At 40.9% G+C, this 17460-nt stretch overlaps 1 protein-coding gene across 4 annotated transcripts in view; it reads left to right on the top strand.

Annotated features, from left to right (window-relative positions):
• Positions 1-17460, top strand: part of GNAI1 (G protein subunit alpha i1) — a 106761-nt gene that overhangs the window by 57239 nt on the left and 32062 nt on the right. For all 4 annotated transcript variants that reach the window (XM_055590141.1, XM_055590143.1, XM_055590142.1 and 1 more), the window contains 2 exons: positions 14770-14812; positions 14908-15049. In XM_055590141.1, coding sequence (XP_055446116.1) covers positions 14770-14812; positions 14908-15049 — 185 coding nt within the window. The remainder of the gene's footprint in view (positions 1-14769; positions 14813-14907; positions 15050-17460) is intronic.

Genomic DNA, 17460 nt, shown 5'->3' with positions numbered 1-17460 from the left:
CCTCAGCTTCATGGTTACTGGCAGAAGACATAAGAGTCTTGGTTCAGAGACAAAAATGACTATATTGCAGCAATTGCAGTTGCCATTATGGCAATTTACCAAGCCCTGATTCCCTAAAGCAACAAGAAGAGAGCCATGGCTACACAGTCTGAGTTATGTTGCAATAGAGGAGCCTTGAAGTTAGGGATCCTCAGTATTTTTTTCATAATGTGCAGTTCCTGGGAATTTATCCCAGAGGATATGTTATCTTTATTATACTGGACAGCAAAGAGACCTGCTCTTGGTTCCAGAGGAGAGCCTTATCTCTGACTTCAAAGACTGTTATCTACATAAACATCCTTGAAAAGATGTTTGAGGACAAAGGCTCATGTGCATTCAGAAATGTGAGGGAGACCCATGGAGAGTTGCATGGCAACATAGGAAGAGTTGCGAGTTTGTGTATTATATTACTCAATGGTCCTTACTAGTAAACAGCTAAGCAAAAACCTGAGAGCACTTAGACTTGAGTTTTAGAAAATGCGATCTCTGACTCCCTAATAAAGGAAGCCTTCCCCTTCTGTGTGGTACCAAATCATTTTCACAAGTGTGTGTAATTGTCATTGGGAACAAAGTTCTCGTGCTTTACAGGTCTTCTATGAACTATAAAGTCAAACAGTTTTATAAAGTGTATATGAACATTTAAAAGGTAAATATGAATTTAGTCAGACAAATGGTGATGCATTAGTCACAGTAAATTGCACTTACAGTGTGACTCTTGGATTAAGGCGTACCCCTTCTACAGTGGGCTATATGATGGCTAATTTTCCCACATCTTTGCTCTCTCTAAACTTCTGTAACTTTTCTTTTTTAAAGGATCCAGTAATTATCATTTGACCTTTACTTGCTGCAAATGCATCATTAACCTCCTTTGTTTTCCCCTCATTAGCTAAAGATAATTAAAGTAATATTGTTTGGCACAGGGTTAGTCTAAAACTCTTTTCAGGTCCTTGTGACAGAACACAAACTCATAACTGACTCATAGCTTGGAAATTGAGTTGAAATTGTCTTCAGTTCTGACTAGAGTGGTGTCTTTTTTTTTTTTTTCCTTTTTTAAAAAGGAAAAAAAAGCTTTATTGAGATCAAATTCACACACTGTATAATTTACCCTTTTAAAGTGTACAATTCAACATTTTTTAGGGAATTCCCTGGAGGTCCGGTGGTTAGGTCTTTGCACTTTCACAGGCTCCAAGGATTAGAAAAAGGGCATAGAGTGGTGTCTTTTCTCCTTCTCCCAGGTCATCCTGGTTTGTGCTTCTGCCCCCTTTAACTCTCAGCAGTGCCCCACTTCCTATGGTCATTTGTAATGTGATTCCCTAAATGTGACTAAAGGCTCAGGGATGTTTCAGGCTTTTCTCATCCTAGCTCTCTCTTAGTCCTGCTTCCCTCTCTTCTGACCCCATCCTTTCCTAGTGTTTTCCATGATATGATCATCGGAAATGACTTCTATGGACCAGATTTCAAATTCTCCTTTCCTGTGATTTCTTTCTTTAACTTTAACGTAAAAGGCCAGGGAAGATCCGGCACCTAGATCTCATTCCTTCCTTGGAGCAGGGGGGAAAAAAAATCACTGCATCCAAACTGATTCTTTGTTAAGCTTTTAGTATATATTATGTATATCATAATATATATATTGTGGTCAGGTCAGATCAGGAAGCAACAGTTAGAACTGGACATGGAACAACAGACTGGCTCCAAATAGGAAAAGGAGTATGTCAAGGCTGTATATTGTCACCCTGCTTATTTAACTTATATGCAGAGTACATGATGAGAAACGCTGGACTGGAAGAAGCACAAGCTGGAATCAAGATTGCCAGGAGAAATATCAATAACCTCAGATATGCAGATGACACCACCCTTATGGTAGAAAGTGAAGAGGAACTAAAAAGCCTCTTGATGAAAGTGAAAGTAGAGAGTGAAAAAGTTGGCTTAAAGCTCAACATTCAGAAAATGAAGATCATGGCATCTGGTCCCATCACTGCATGGGAAATAGATGGGGAAACAGTGTCAGACTTTATTTTTCTGGGCTCCAAAATCACTGCAGATGGTGATTGCAGCCATGAAATTAAAAGATGCTTACTCCTTGGAAGGAAAGTTATGACCAACCTAGATAGCATATTGAAAAGCAGAGACATTACTTTGCCAACAAAGGTCCGTCTAGTCAAGGCTATGGTTTTTCCTGTGGTCATGTATGGATGTGAGAGTTGGACTGTGAAGAAGGCTGAGCGCCGAAGAATTGATGCTTTTGAACTGTGGTGTTGGAGAAGACTCTTGAGAGTCCCTTGGACTGCAAGGAGATCCAACCAGTCCATTCTGAAGGAGGTCAGCCCTGGGATTTCTTTGGAAGGAATGATGCTAAAGCTGAAACTGCAGTACTTTGGCCACCTCATGCGAAGAGTTGACTCATTGGAAAAGACTCTGATGCTGGAAGGGATTGGGGGCAAGAGGAGGAGGGGATGACAGAGGATGAGTTGGATGGATGGCATCACTGACTCGATGGACATGAGTCTCAGTGAACTCCGGGAGTTGGTGATGGACAGGGGGGCCCGGCGTGCTGCGATTCATGGGATCGCAAAGAGTCAGACACGACTGAGCAACTGATCTGATCTGATCTGATGTATATCATATATGGATATATTTACATATATTTCTAAGATTTTTTTGATGGTTTGTAAAAGATCTATAAGAATAGGGAGTTTTACCCTCAGACACAACTGTGATTAGCCTGCTGGAAACACATGGTCCCTTCTTTGGATAAGGGGGTCTAGTGATTGACAGCCAAACCGGATAGAGTCATGCTTAGACACCTTCTCAAGCAAGGTACAGTGTTTGGCACTTGCTTGAGTATCTTAGGACCTATAAACACAAGCTTAAATACAGATCCTGAAATTCAGCTGTATAGAGGCATTCAAGTGACTCAGGATTTCTAAAAATACTCTTGTTACACAAAAACAAAACAAAACGCTGAATTAATTTTTGCAGAAAACTTGTAAACTCTCAGGAGCTTGCTTGCAGCACCAGTCCTTTATCCTTCCTCACCTTGGACTCTGCAGACTTGACTCTCCGAAACATTGATCCCTCAGTTCAGTTAGCTACTTTGTGGTCTCTCTGACTAGGCTGCCAGGAAAAAGTTTCCTGTGTTGCCCACAATTCTCCTTTCTCTTGTCCTCCCTTTCTAGGGTAGCCTTGCATGTGTAATCATTCTTGCTCAGTGTTACAGTGTGATCCCTATTTCAGTCATGAATGGCTTGGGGAGTGATTTTATGGGGCATTAATATTTAGAGAAAGAGGATCATTTGGGGGGAATCTATAGATTCTGATGTTTACAGTCACTATTTTTATATCCCAGAATGTCAGGTAATCTCATAAAATGTATGTATTCATATAAATGTAAGTCCAGCTTACAGCTAAATAAGAAAGGTTTCTAGATTATTACCTATGTTGGGGACTTATAATTAAAAACAAAGTCTTCTCTCAACCCAGAAATCATCTTCACAACAGTAGTGGAGAAAGAAAACTTTTTTTTTTTTAATTGAATGGATTGCTTCACAGGCATTCCATTAAGAGACTGCAGAAAAGAATGAAACTAGAACACTTTCTAACACCATACACAAAAATAAACTCAAAATGGATTAAAGATCTAAACCTAAGACCAGAAACTATAAAACTCCTAGAGGAGAACATAGGCAAAACACTCTCTGACATACATAACAGCAGGATCCTCTATGACCCACCTCCCAGAATATTGGAAATAAAAGCAAAAATAAACAAATGGGACCTAATTAACCTTAAAAGCTTCTGCACATCAAAGAAAACTATTAGCAAGGTGAAAAGACAGCCTTCAGAATGGGAGAAGATAATAGCAAATGAAGCAACTGACAAACAACTAATCTCGAGAATATACAAGCAACTCCTACAGCTCAACTCCAGAAAAATAAATGACCCAATCAAAAAATGGGCCAAAGAACTAAATAGACATTTCTCCAAAGAAGACATACAGATGGCTCACAAACACATGAAAAGATGCTCAACATCACTCATTATCAGAGAAATGCAAATCAAAACCACTATGAGGTACCATTTCACACCGGTCAGAATGGCTGCGATCCAAAAGTCTACAAGTAATAAATGCTGGAGAGGGTGTGGAGAAAAGGGAACCCTCTTACACTGTTGGTGGGAATGCAAACTAGTACAGCCACTATGGAGAACAGTGTGGAGATTCCTTAAAAAACTGGAAATAGACCTGCCTTATGATCCAGCAATCCCACTGCTGGGCATACACACTGAGGAAACCAGAAGGGAAAGAGACACATGTACCCCAGTGTTCATCGCAGCACTGTTTATAATAGCCAGGACATGGAAGCAACCTAGATGTCCATCAGCAGATGAATAGATAAGAAAGCTGTGGTACATATACACAATGGAGTATTATTCAGCCATTAAAAAGAATACATTTGAATCAGTTCTAATGAGGTGGATGAAACTGGAGCCTATTATACAGAGTGAAGTAAGCCAGAAAGAAAAACACCAATACAGTATACTAATGCATATATATGGAATTTAGAAAGATGGTAACAATAACCCTGTGTACGAGACAGCAAAAGAGACACTGATGTATAGAACAGTCTTATGGACTCTGTGAGAGAGGGAGAGGGTGGGAAGATTTGGGAGAATGGCATTGAAACATGTGTAATATCATGTATGAAATGAGTTGCCAGTCCAGGTTCGATGCACGATACTGGATGCTTGGGGCTGGTGCACTGGGACGACCCAGAGGGATGGAATGGGGAGGGAGGAGGGAGGGGGGTTCGGGATGGGGAACACATGTATACCTGTGGCAGATTCATTTTGATATTTGGCAAAACTAATACAGTTATGTAAAGTTTAAAAATAGAATAAAATTAAAAAAAAAAAAAAAAAGAACCTGAAAAAAAGAAAAAAAAAGACTGCAGAGACAGAAAGGTATCTCACCCACTTACATAGACAAGCTGATACAACCTATTACGTATATGTTTTCAAGATAAACAACTAGTTCCTAAATGACAGGCTTTACAACACCCTATATAATACACAGTTCATCATAACTTCACTGGGTAATTGAAATAATCATCATTTAGCTAATTAGCCTTGTCCAGAAGAGAAACAAGCTTATCTTGTGATGAGGTAGTTTTGCAACTTGGAGCAAGATATTCAACCGAGTTAGACTTCTGCCCACCTGCAGAAATGGGCAGTTAGGGTGCTATCTCCCTGATATTTACCTTTCAAAGAGATGATTCTCAGGTCCTTGAGAAAGACATTCTCCCTCATAAAGCTGACAAAAAATGTCTATTTAGTTTTCCAAAGGGAATACAGTTGTTCTTGGATATCTGCAGGTGATTGGTTCCAAGACCTGCCACTGATTGAACCAACCTGAGAGTCTGTGTGTAGTACTATGTGAATTTACTGGGGGCGGGGGGAGGGGAACATGTATAAGTGAACCCATTCAGTTCAAACCCAGGTTGTTCAAGGGTCAACTGTACATACATTTCAAGGAGAGGGGAAAGTTTTTACTTACATTTAAAACTATTCTAAGTAAATGTCCTAAAAAGAAGGGAGAGAAATTTTTCTTTACTCCCATCAGGGGTAATTAAAGCCTCTTCAATTTATGTTTACCCTTTGCTATTGTTCAGTTGCTAAGTCATGTCCAACTCTTTGCAACCCTATGGACTGAAGTGTGGCAGGCTTCCCTGTCCTTCATGATCTCCCAGAGTTTGCACAAACTCATGTCCATGAGTCAACGATGCCATCCACCCATCTCATCCGTTGTCACTCCCTTCTCCTGCCTTCAGTCTTTCCAGGCATCAGGATCTTTTCCAGTGAGTCAGTTCTTCACATCAGGTGGCCAAAGTATTGGAGCTTCAGCTTCCGCATCAGTCCTTCCAGTGAATATACTGGGTTGATTTCCTTTAGGTTTGACTGGTTGGATCTCCTTGCAGTCCAAGGGACTCTGAAGAGTCTTCTCCAACACGACAGTTTGAAAGCATCAGTTCTTCAGCGCTCAGTCTTCTTTATGGTCCACCTCTGACATCCGTACATGACTACTGGAAAAACTGTAGCTTTAACTGTGTGGACCTTTGTTGGGAAAGTAATGTCTGCTTTTTAATATATTGTCTAGATTTGCATATTTGCCCTTGCATCCTCTTTATTTGCTTCTATCTTAAAAATAAGGACCTTGATCTTATTCATCTTACAGTAGCTTTATGATTAAACAAAAGTGACTTTAAATGCATTTGTAAATTTGGTTTTATTACAGGTTAAATTATTATTTCATCTTATTCAGTATAAAGTGGTTTAATTGGGATTTTTTTAAGTGGAGTAGTATTGTCATCATAGTCAACAAAAGAGTCCGAAATGCAGTACTTGGATGCAATCTCAAAAACAACAGAATGATCTCTGTTCATTTCCAAGGCAAACCAGTATCACAGTAATCCAAGTCTCTGCCTTGACCAGTAATGCTGAAGAAGCTGAAGTTGAACGGTTCTATGAAAACCTGCAAGACCTTCTACAACTAATACCCCAAAAAGATGTCCTTTTCATTATAGGGGAGTGGAATGCAAAAGTAGGAAGTCAAGAAATACCTGGAGTAACAGGCAGATTTGGCCTTGGAATACGGAATGAAGCAGGGCAGAGGCTAATAGTGTTTTACCAAGAGACACATAGGTCATAGCAAACACCGTCTTCCAACAACACAAGACAAGACTACACGTGGACGTCACCAGATGGTCAATACTGAAATCAGATTGATTACATTCCTGGCAGCCAAAGATGGAGAAGCTCTATACAGTCAGCAAATCAAGACCGGGAGCTGACTGTGGCACAGGCCATGAATTCCTTATTGCCAAATTCAGACTGAAATTGAAGAAAGTAGGGAAAACCACTAGCCCATTCAGGTATGACCTAAATCAAATGCCTTACAATTATACAGTGGAAGTGACAAATAGATTCAGGGGATTAGATCTGATAGACAGAGTGCCTGAAGAACTATGGACGGAGGTTCGTGACATTGTACAGGAGGCAGGAATTAAGACCATCCCCAAGAAAAAGAAAAGCAAAAAGGCAAAATGGTTGTCTGAGGAGGCCTTAAAAATAGCTGTAAATAGAAGAGAAGCAAAAGGCAAAGGAGAAGAGGAAAGATAAGAATAGTAAGGGGAGATAAGAAAGCCTTCCTCAGTGATCAGTGCAAAGAAATAGAGCAAAACAATAGAAAGGGAAAGACTAGAGATCCCTTCAAGCAAATTAGAGATACCAAGAGACCATTTCATGCAAAGATGGGCTCAATAAAGGACAGAAATGGTATGGACCTAACAGAAGCAGAAGATATTAAGAGGTGGCAAAAATACACAAAAGAACTATACCAAAAAAATCTTCATTACCCAGATAATCACGATGGTATGATCACTCACCTAGAGCTAGACATTCTGGAATGCAAAGTCAAGTGGGCCTTAGGAAGCATCATCACCAAGAACAAAGCTAGTGGAGGTGATGGAATTCCAGTTGAGCTATTTCAAATCATAAAAGATGATGCTGTGAGAGTGTTGCACTCAATATGCCAGCAAATTTGGAAAACTCAGCAGTGGCCACAGGACTGGAAAAGCTCAGTTTCATTCCAATCCCAAAGAAAGGCAATGCTGAGGAATGCTCAAACTACCCGCCCAATTGCACTCATCTCACACGCTAGTAAAGTAATGCTCAAAATTCTCCAAGCCAGGCTTCAACAGTACATGAACTATGAACTTCCAGATGTTCAAGCTGGATTTAGAAAAGGTAGAGGAACCAGAGGTCAAATTGCCAACATCCATTGGATCATCAAAAAAGCAAGAGAGTTACAGGAAAACATCTACTCCTGCTTTCTTGCCTATGCCAAAGCCTTTGACTGTGTGGACCACAAACTGTGGAAAATTCTGAGAGAGGTGGGAATACCAGACCACCTGACCTGCCTCTTGAGAAATATGTATGCAGGTCAGGAAGCAGCAGTTAGAACTGGACATGGCGTTTTGATGTTTGGCAAAACTAATACAGTGTTTCAGGTTTAAAAATAAATTAAAATAAAAAAAAATAGGAAAAGGAATACGTCAAGGCTGTATATTGTCACCCTGCTTATTTAACTTATATGCAGAGTACATCATGAAAAACACTGGGCTGGATGAAGCACAAGCTGGAATCAAGATTGCTGGGAGAAATATCAATAACCTAAGATATGCAAATGACACCACCCTTATGGCAGAAAGTGAAGAGGAATTAAAGAGCCTCTTGATGAAAGTGAAAGAGGAGAGTGAAAAAGCTGGCTTAAAACTCAACATTCAGAAAACTAAGGTCACGGCATCTGGTCCCATCACTTCATGGCAAATAAATGGGTAAACAGTGGAAACAGTGACAGACTTTATTTTTTGGGCTCCATATCACTGCAGATGGTGACTGCTGCCATGAAATTAAAAGATGCTTGCTCCTTGCAAGAAAAGTTATGACCAACCTAGATAGCATATTAAAAAGCAGAGACATTACTTTCTCAGCATAGGTCCGTCTAGTCAAAGCTATGGTTTTTCCAGTAGTCATGTATGGATGTGAGAGTTGGACTATAAAGAAAGCTGAGTGCCGAAGAATTGATGATTTTGAACTGTGGTGTTGGAGAACACTCTTGAGAGTCCATTGGACTGCAAAGAGAACCAACCAGTCCATCCTAAAGGAAATCAGTCCTGAATATTCATTGGAAGGACTGATTCTGAAGCTGAAACTCCAGTCCTTTGGCCATGTGATGCAAGAACTGACTCATTTGAAAAGACTCTGGTGCTGGGAAGGATTGAAGGCGGGAGGAGAAGGTGACGACAGAGGATGAGATGGTTGGATGGCATCACCTACTCAATGGACATGAGTTTGAGTAAACTTCAGGAGTTGGTGATGGACAGGGATGCCTGGCATGCTGCAGTCCATGGGATCACAAAGAGTTGGACATGACTGATCTACTGAACTGAACTGAGTTTGTGAGGAGCTCAACATAAGATGACCTTGGTAAATCACTATTTTCATGCTGAACAGCCTGTGATGTTGGGTACCTGAAACTGGTAACTTGTATAAAAGTGCACCTAAGCAGAGAATCGGACAAAGAACTGTTGGTTAGTTGCTAAGTGTGTCTGCTTCTTTTGCGATCCCAGGGACTGTAGCCTGTCTGGATCCTCTGTCCATGGGATTTCTTGGGTAAAAATATGGAGTGGCTTGCCATTTCCTTCTCCAGGGGATCTTCGCAACCCAGGGACAGAACCCGCATCTTTTCATGGACAGGCAATTCTTTACCACTCAGGCACCAGGGATGTCCTGGACAAAGAATACTGGGAAAAAGACAAGTTTGTGTTCTGAAGTTGGAGGTCTTTTTTCTTTTACACTTCACTACAGTTAAGATTCCGAGTTTCCCTAGACAGCCCCTCAATAAACATCGGGAGTAGGCACTATTTGCTTATCATTTTTATAGCTGTAACTTACATAATTCTATTCATGGACTTAGAATCTTTTATATGATTTTAGTCTTTCCCCTCCTCCTGCCTCTCCTTGTCAGCACTTGATGCGCTGTTAATGAGCAGGCGTGTACACATGGCCGAGCCCGCAGGTAAGTCCCTGTCCGCGTCACTGTGGTGGCGTGCCCTTTCTCTCCCATCATCTGTGTGGTGTGTTATCACATGCCGAGCTCCACTTCATGCAACTGCTGGGCGCAGTGTTTGCTCGCAGACTTGCAGTTTTCCATCTGCCACTTCCTCTTTAAAGAAGGGCCTGGGGGATCCCCCTCCGTGGCCTTATGGTTCCTATGGCCATGCTGCACACATTCTTGCCCACTGTCCTGAAGTCTCTCATTTCACACCGACCAGCTTGTCGAGAGTTACTTCAGAGGCCACCTAGTCACCTTGGCTGGGTCAGCTTGTGACTGCAGGGTCTGTGACTAGGAGCTCTCCTGATGATTGGTGCTACATATTCCTTGTTTCTTCTCTCACTCTTAATCTCACCTATGGATTGAATTGAAAAGTGATAGCTGCCGAGCTGAGTCCTGCTAGGAAAATTTACCCTTTTCTCCTTTATCCTGCCTCCATGAGCTCTGAGGTTTGTTTTTGTTTTGTTTGTTTTTTTAATATATAAACAATTGCTTCCTGTCCATCTCTCAAACAAGCCTGTGCTGAGATTTGTAGAGAGCTAGTCTCCTATATGCTGTATGGAAAGAATAGCAGTGTTTAGAATTTTGGAACCGTAACAAGGCAGCATTTCTAAGTTTCCTATTAAGAGTCTGTGTGGAACTAAGAATTGAAAACTAATTACACAAATCTTTAAATTTTGAAAGATCCCCCGCCCCCAAGTGTTTCTGCCTCTGGGATATCTATCCCACAGAAGGGTACCTTGTATCTAGCAAAACAATCAGTTAAACATTCAACCAATAACACTGCCACCGCTCACTCTTAAATGTTAAACATGTTTCAGGATTTTTTTGAACCACAAACCATTGACTAAATTCTCTATTGCTCATACAACAATTGATGACATGGGAAGTGAATTTGAATGTAAAAATAATATCTAACATTAGGAAAACTTGCTTTTTTCTCATTAAGATTTTAAAATTTTCATCTCTACACACATAGTTTAGCTAGTAACTTTTCTGTTTCATCTTATTCTTACTGTTTCTGATTTTTTCACCTTGTGTGGTTCTCAGACCTCATGGACTTGTGTCATATAAGCCTTTCTCTGAGCCTCTGAGTTGTTTCACTAACAGAATGGGGGGGTCACCACAGCATGCCTGCTGCTGAGTCAACGTGCAGGGCCCTGGAAGCTCAGAGGTCCCTTGGAGATAGCTCTGCTGGAAACTGTTGATGGTGTGTGACTTGGGCAGACCTCTCCTGAATTGGAGCAATGTGTGAGCCATGATGCCTACAATTGTGCTTTTCATAGAGCCAAGTATACTGTTGCTGATTAATAAATAATGGGTTGTTTATCTTGGAGTTGTTTGTATTGGCAGATGCCCTCTAAGATTCAAAGGCTGTCTGTAAATGAATAATGCCCTCATTGTTTATTCAGCGCCTGCTTTTCTATTTAATATGCAGCTATCTTGGAGAAATTTCTTGAATATCAAATCACAAGTAAAATGTAAGCAGTTTTTTTCCCCCAGATTTCCAAATAGGCCATTTAACTGTGACTTATTCTCAGATGCTCTGATGATCTGGTTGTGTGCATGTGGCTGAGGGGGAAGGGCAAGGGAATGAGGCCCAGAAGTTTGCCATCTACCAGATCCATCACAGATAGCTTAAATAAATTCACGTGCATTTCTGGTTGATGGTGTGTCTAGCACAGGTTAGCTGCTGAGCTTTCAAGTGGAAAATGTGCAAAGGGACAGGCAGCAGGGATCACAGTGGGAGTGGGTCGGGAAAGGCTGGTGAAGGAGTTGGGTTTGATGGTTGATACAGCATCACTGGTGTGGCACGGGGAACAGAGCAAATTACACTCGGCAGGAGAAACAGTATGTTTGAAGACTTGTGGCATCATCAGCAGTAGGCGTTCTGGGAACTATAAGTTCAGTGATACTGGAGCATAAAGCACTGTAGGAATGGCCCTGGGAAAATGGGAATATGAGGCCCAGATAATGAAAATCCTGAGCCCCGTCTCTCTAACAGGAGTGATAGCTCCATGACATGTAGCTCTGGCTGAAGACAGCATGAAGCTCTCACACCTTCCTTGTTCTGTGTGCTATGCTCACATGTTCTCAGTATGTAGAGGGCTCTAGTTTTGTAAAGGGCCATTTTGTGATTAATATTTTCATGTTGTGATGGCATAATTCTAGAGACTCAAATGGTGAGATCGTGCATGAGTATAGAGGGTCAGGGAGAGTTTTTTGTTTTTTTTTTAAAGGGATAGTTTTGAGACTGGGTTTATGACTCGGGTGATAGGGAATATAGAAAAACATGGGCGGAGATACTTCTTTCTGCATACCTTTGCATCCTCACTGCTGGCAAAGTGTGTTGGCTCTATGTTGGTTGTTTAATAATGGTGGTCGACTGTATATAATGCATGAGACATTGTTATTTCAACGGAATATTTAAAAATAATTTTCATGGTTTCTTGGTACTGCTGGCTATCTGTTTCACAAGAAGCAAAGGTTAAAATTATGATAATTGGCCAAACAGTTAAATGTCTTCCAGTGAGGGGCAAAATCTTGAATAAAATTAATTTATACTGCTTCAGTGTAAGTCATAGAAGAAGAAATTTTTTTAAGTGCTTTAGGGAATACATAAAAACAATGATGAAAGCATTTTTTTTCAGTTGAGTTTTAAGTATTATGATGTAATAAATATTTGGACTTATTTTTAAGAAATTTTTGGTATTTTGGAAACCAGTAAAGATCATTTTGATATAAAATTTAATCACAGATATTAAAAAAAAATGGTTACCAGGGTGAAAGGGGGTAGACTGGGATTGATATACACACACACACACACACACACACACACACTACTATATATATAATTGATAACTGATAAGGGCCTACTATATAGCACAGGAAACTATACTCAATACTGTGCAATGATCCTATATGGGAAAGTACATTTTTCATGTATGTGTGTGTATAACTGATTTACTTTGCTGTATAGCAGAAAGTAATACAGCAAGGTAAATGAACTATCAGATCAGTTCAGTTCAGTCATTCAGTCGTGTCCGACTCTTTGCAACCCCGTGAATCGTAGCACGCCAGGCCTCCCTGTCCATCACCAACTCCCGGAGTTCACCCAGACTCATGTCCATCGAGTCAGTGATGCCATCCAGCCATCTCATCCTCTGTCGTCCCCTTCTCCTCCTGCCCTCAATCCCTCCCAGCATCAGGGTCTTTTCCAATGAGTCAACTCTTCGCATGAGGTGGCCAAGCATCAGGGTCTTTTCCAATGAGTCAACCCTTCGCATGAGGTGGCCAGAGTACTGGAGTTTCAGCTTTAGCATCATTCCTTTCAAAGAACACCTAGGACTGATCTCCTTTAGGATGGATTGGTCGGATCCCCTTGCAGTCTAAGGGACTCGAAAGAGTCTTCTCCAGCACCACAGTTCAAAAGCATCAATTCTTTGGCACTTAGCTTTCTTCACAGTCAAACTCTCACATCCATACATGACCACCAGAAAAACCATAGCCTTGACAAGATGGACCTTTGTTGGCAAAGCAATATCTCTGCTTTTTAATATGCTATCTAGGTTGGTCATCAGAGAAGGCAATGGAACCCCAATTTCTTGCCTGGAAAACCCCATGGACAGAGGAGCCTGGAAAGCTGCAGTCCATGGGGTCGCTGAGGGTCGCCACGACTGAGCGACTTCACTTTGACTTTTCACTTTCCTGCATTGGAGAAGGAAATGGCAACCCACTCCAGTGTTCTTGCCTGGATAATCCCAGGGATGGGGGAGCCTGGGGGCTGCCGTCTATGGGGTTGCACAGAGTCGAACACGACTGAAGTGACTTAGCAGCAGCAGCAGGTTGGTCATAACTTTCCTTCCAAGGAGTAAGCATCTTTTAATTTCATGGCTGCAATCACCATCTGCAGTGATTTTGGAGCTCAAAAAAACAAAGTCTGACACTTTCCACTGTTTCCCCATCTATTTCCCATGAAGTGATGGGACCAGATGCCATGATCTTTGTTTTCTGAATGTTGAGTTTTAAGCCAACTTTTTCACTCTCCTCTTTCACTTTCATCAAGAGGCTTTTCAGTTCCTCTTCACTTTCTGCCCTAAGGGTGGTGTCATCTGCATATCTGAGGTTATTGATATTTCTCCCGGCAATCTTGATTCCAGCTTGTGCTTCCTCCAGCCCAGCGTTTCTCATGATGTACTCTGCATATAAGTTAAATAAACAGGGTGACGATATACAGCCTTGATGTACTCCTTTTCCTATTTGGAACCAGTCTGTTGTTCCATGTTCAGTTCTAACTGTTGCTTCCTGACCTGCATACAGGTTTCTCAAGAGGCAGGTCAGGTGGTCTGCTATTCCCATCTCTTTCAGAATTTTCCACAGTTTATTGTGATCCACAAAGTCAAAGGCTTTGGCATAGTCAATAAAGCAGAAATAGATGTTTTTCTGGAACTTCTTGCTTTTTCGATGATCCAGCGGATGTTGGCAATTTGAATGTTGGCAATTTGATCTCTGGTTCCTCTGCCTTGTCTAAAACCAGCTTGAACATCTGGAAGTTCATGGTTCACGTATTGCTGAATCCTGGCTTGGAGATTTTGAGCATTACTTTACTAGCGTGAGATGAGTGCAATTGTGCAGTAGTTTGCACTATGCTGCTGCTGCTGCTAAGTCACTTCAGTCGTGTCCAACTCTGTGCGACCCCATAGACGGCAGCCCACCAGGCTCCCCCGTCCCTGGGATTCTCCAGGCAAGAACACTGGAGTGGGTTGCCATTTCCTTCTCCAATGCAGGAAAGTAAAAAGTGAAAGTGAAGTTGCTCAGTCGTGTCCGACTCCTAGCGACCCCATGGACTGCAGCCCACCAGGCCCCTCCATCCATGGGATTTTCCAGGCAAGAGTACTGGAGTGGGTTGCCATTGCCTTCTCCCAGTTTGCACTATACTCCAATTAAAAAAAATGTTTTAAAAAAATTCAGCTGTGAGAGAGAATGTGTGTGTTTGGGAGTTGGATATACATGTGATAAAATTAGAAATCCCTTAATTATTTTATTTCACATTTTTTTAGGTGCTGGTGAATCTGGGAAAAGTACAATTGTGAAGCAAATGAAGTAAGTAGATTTAAAACATAATTTTTTTTTTTTGATGTTGTTTAAGTGTACCATTCCCTCAAAGGAAGTAAGTATTTTTTCCTTTGTCTCCTTAGAATTATCCATGAAGCTGGTTATTCAGAAGAGGAATGTAAGCAGTACAAAGCAGTGGTCTACAGTAACACCATCCAGTCAATTATCGCTATCATTAGGGCCATGGGTAGACTGAAGATTGACTTCGGTGACTCAGCCCGGGCGGTAAGTTACTAAAGTCCTTGGAGCAGACCAGAAGAGTTAAAAAAAAAAAATAAAAAAAAAAACCTTACATGATAACACCATACTGTATTTATCAACTGTCTCAACACCAGAAGAATAGTAGTGAGTGAAGTAGGTCAGAAGCTTTAGAAGTGAGTAGAGGAAGAATACACAGATTTGCATAATCTTCCCCATTAGAGCCAGAATGCTTTCCTTATCCATCAGATGGTTGGACCACTCAGTAACCATTACCATGTTTTCTATATAACATAGTATACTGACTACCTCTGAATCTCCATCATGGTTTTGAGTAGTTGCTACCGAGTTCAGTAAACTGCCTACACTGGCATTCTTCAGAATTTGTTTATATGATTTGGAATGCTGAAATGATCTAAATATTTGTGTTCATGCCCAGACTACAAAGCAGTCTAGTCTCAGATGATGAAAACAAGTATAAAGTTTGCTTATCTTTAGAATCAGAAAATACTTGCTATTGGAAAACATTTTTCAGAATTTCAGAGCTAGAAGGACAAGGACCTTAGGAGACGGGCTAGTTCCACCCCTTCGTTTTAGCAGTAAAGGAACTGGAACCCAGGACGTCACATGATAGGGAAGATTGCCACACGGTGGTGGCAAGGCAGTGGGCCTGTGCTTCCTTATGTGACCCAGTGTGGAACTTGTTTGCAGTTTGATTGGAAACAGCCCCAGCCTGGCCCATATATTATGTTTTCCTCTTTTCTCCCCAGTCCTGGGTTGCTTGCTTAATCTGTTTCAAGTTTTTTTTATTTGTGTATGGTTTATTCTTCACTGATTCTTTTTTTAAAATAACATGGTAAAACTTGATGTTTCCAGAAACCTTTAAGTGAGTCTCTAGATTAGTTTTTAATATTTTTGTACAAAGTAGATGTATATTATTACTACTGTTACTACTACTACCCCCTTTTATAGTTCCTTTTTATTTTTATGTGTTCAATATGTGTGTTATCTCCCTAATAATACTATAAAGACTTTTCTGTTTAGAGACCATAATGTTTAGTCTTCTTAGGTCTGCCAGGTTTTTAATTTTATATACAGGCTCAATTTGTACTTAATAGGAAAAAAAATGAATGAAAGCTGCATTAGAAAACATATATTGGGGAAATCTGTAAAAATTTGTTTATTTTGTATAAGTCACTAAAATTTCTTTATAAGCTGTGAGGCATATTAATTTACTAAGCTTTTATTTTTAAATAAAGAATATTTTCAAAGACTTCAAGATCATTTTTAATAATAATTCATAGCATTCTTCTAACTTATCTTTTCTGAAACAGCATCTGATCATATCCAGACAATTTTTGCCTTATCTCCTATCCATTCAGGCTGTAACTTATTCATTTATCATTATTCATTCAGGAAATGTTTTTGAGCTCTTAGTCATACACAAGAGAGCTACCCTAAGATAAGGAATTGAATAAATTGTACTTTACATTAATTCCAATTCACGTGTACAGTATTATGCATTCAGATCTTACATGTGATTATTAAAGAGAAAGGTTTTGTAGCCTCCATTGTGTGAGGTAATGAAGGGTCAATGCAAGCTGCTTTTTTATGAGGTCTTTTTATTTTCATATTTTTCTCAAGAAATATTTTCATTTTCTGTCCTTTGGGGGCAGATTTGGGCTTAATTTCAGGACTGACTGGGCTTCCCTGGTGACTCAGCTGATAAAAAAAATCGGCCTGTAGTGCGGGAGACCCGGGTTCAATCCCTGGGTTGGGAAGATCCGGAAAGGGTTACCCACTCCAGTATTCTGACCTGGACAATTCAATGGACTATATATATAGTCCATGGGATGGCAAAGGTCCATCTAGTCAAGGCTGTGGTTTTTCCTGTGGTCATGTATGGATGTGAGCGTTGGACTGTGAAGAAGGCTGAGCGTCGAAGAATTGATGCTTTTGAACTGTGGTGTTGGAGGAGACTCTTGAGAGTCCTTTGGACTGCAAGGAGATCCAACCAGTCCATTCTGAAGGAGATCAGCCCTGGGATTTCTTTGGAAGGAATGATGCTAAAGCTGAAACTCCAGTACTTTGGCCACCTCATGAGAAGAATTGACTCATTGGAAAAGACTGATCCTGGGAGGGATTGGTGGCGGGAGGAGAAGGGAACGACAGAGGATGAGATGGCTGGATGGCATCACTGACTCAATGGACGTGAGTCTGAGTGAACTCCAGGAGTTGGTGATGGACAGGGAGGCCTGGCGTGCTGCAATTCATGGGGTCGGGAATACTCAGACAGGACTGAGCGACTGAACTGAACTGAGCAACTTTCAGAGACTTTGGTTCAGGACTGACTGGGAATAACTGCTCCCTCACACAAGGTTTTTGTTTTGTTCTGTTTTGTTTTGTTTTGTTTTGTTTTTAACTGGTTTTCTGATGCT

Source organism: Bubalus kerabau, chromosome 8 (assembly GCF_029407905.1).
Source record: "Bubalus kerabau isolate K-KA32 ecotype Philippines breed swamp buffalo chromosome 8, PCC_UOA_SB_1v2, whole genome shotgun sequence".
Lineage (NCBI taxonomy): Eukaryota > Metazoa > Chordata > Mammalia > Artiodactyla > Bovidae > Bubalus > Bubalus kerabau.
Note: the sequence above shows the minus strand (reverse complement) of the source record. Positions and strands in the feature narration are given on the sequence as shown.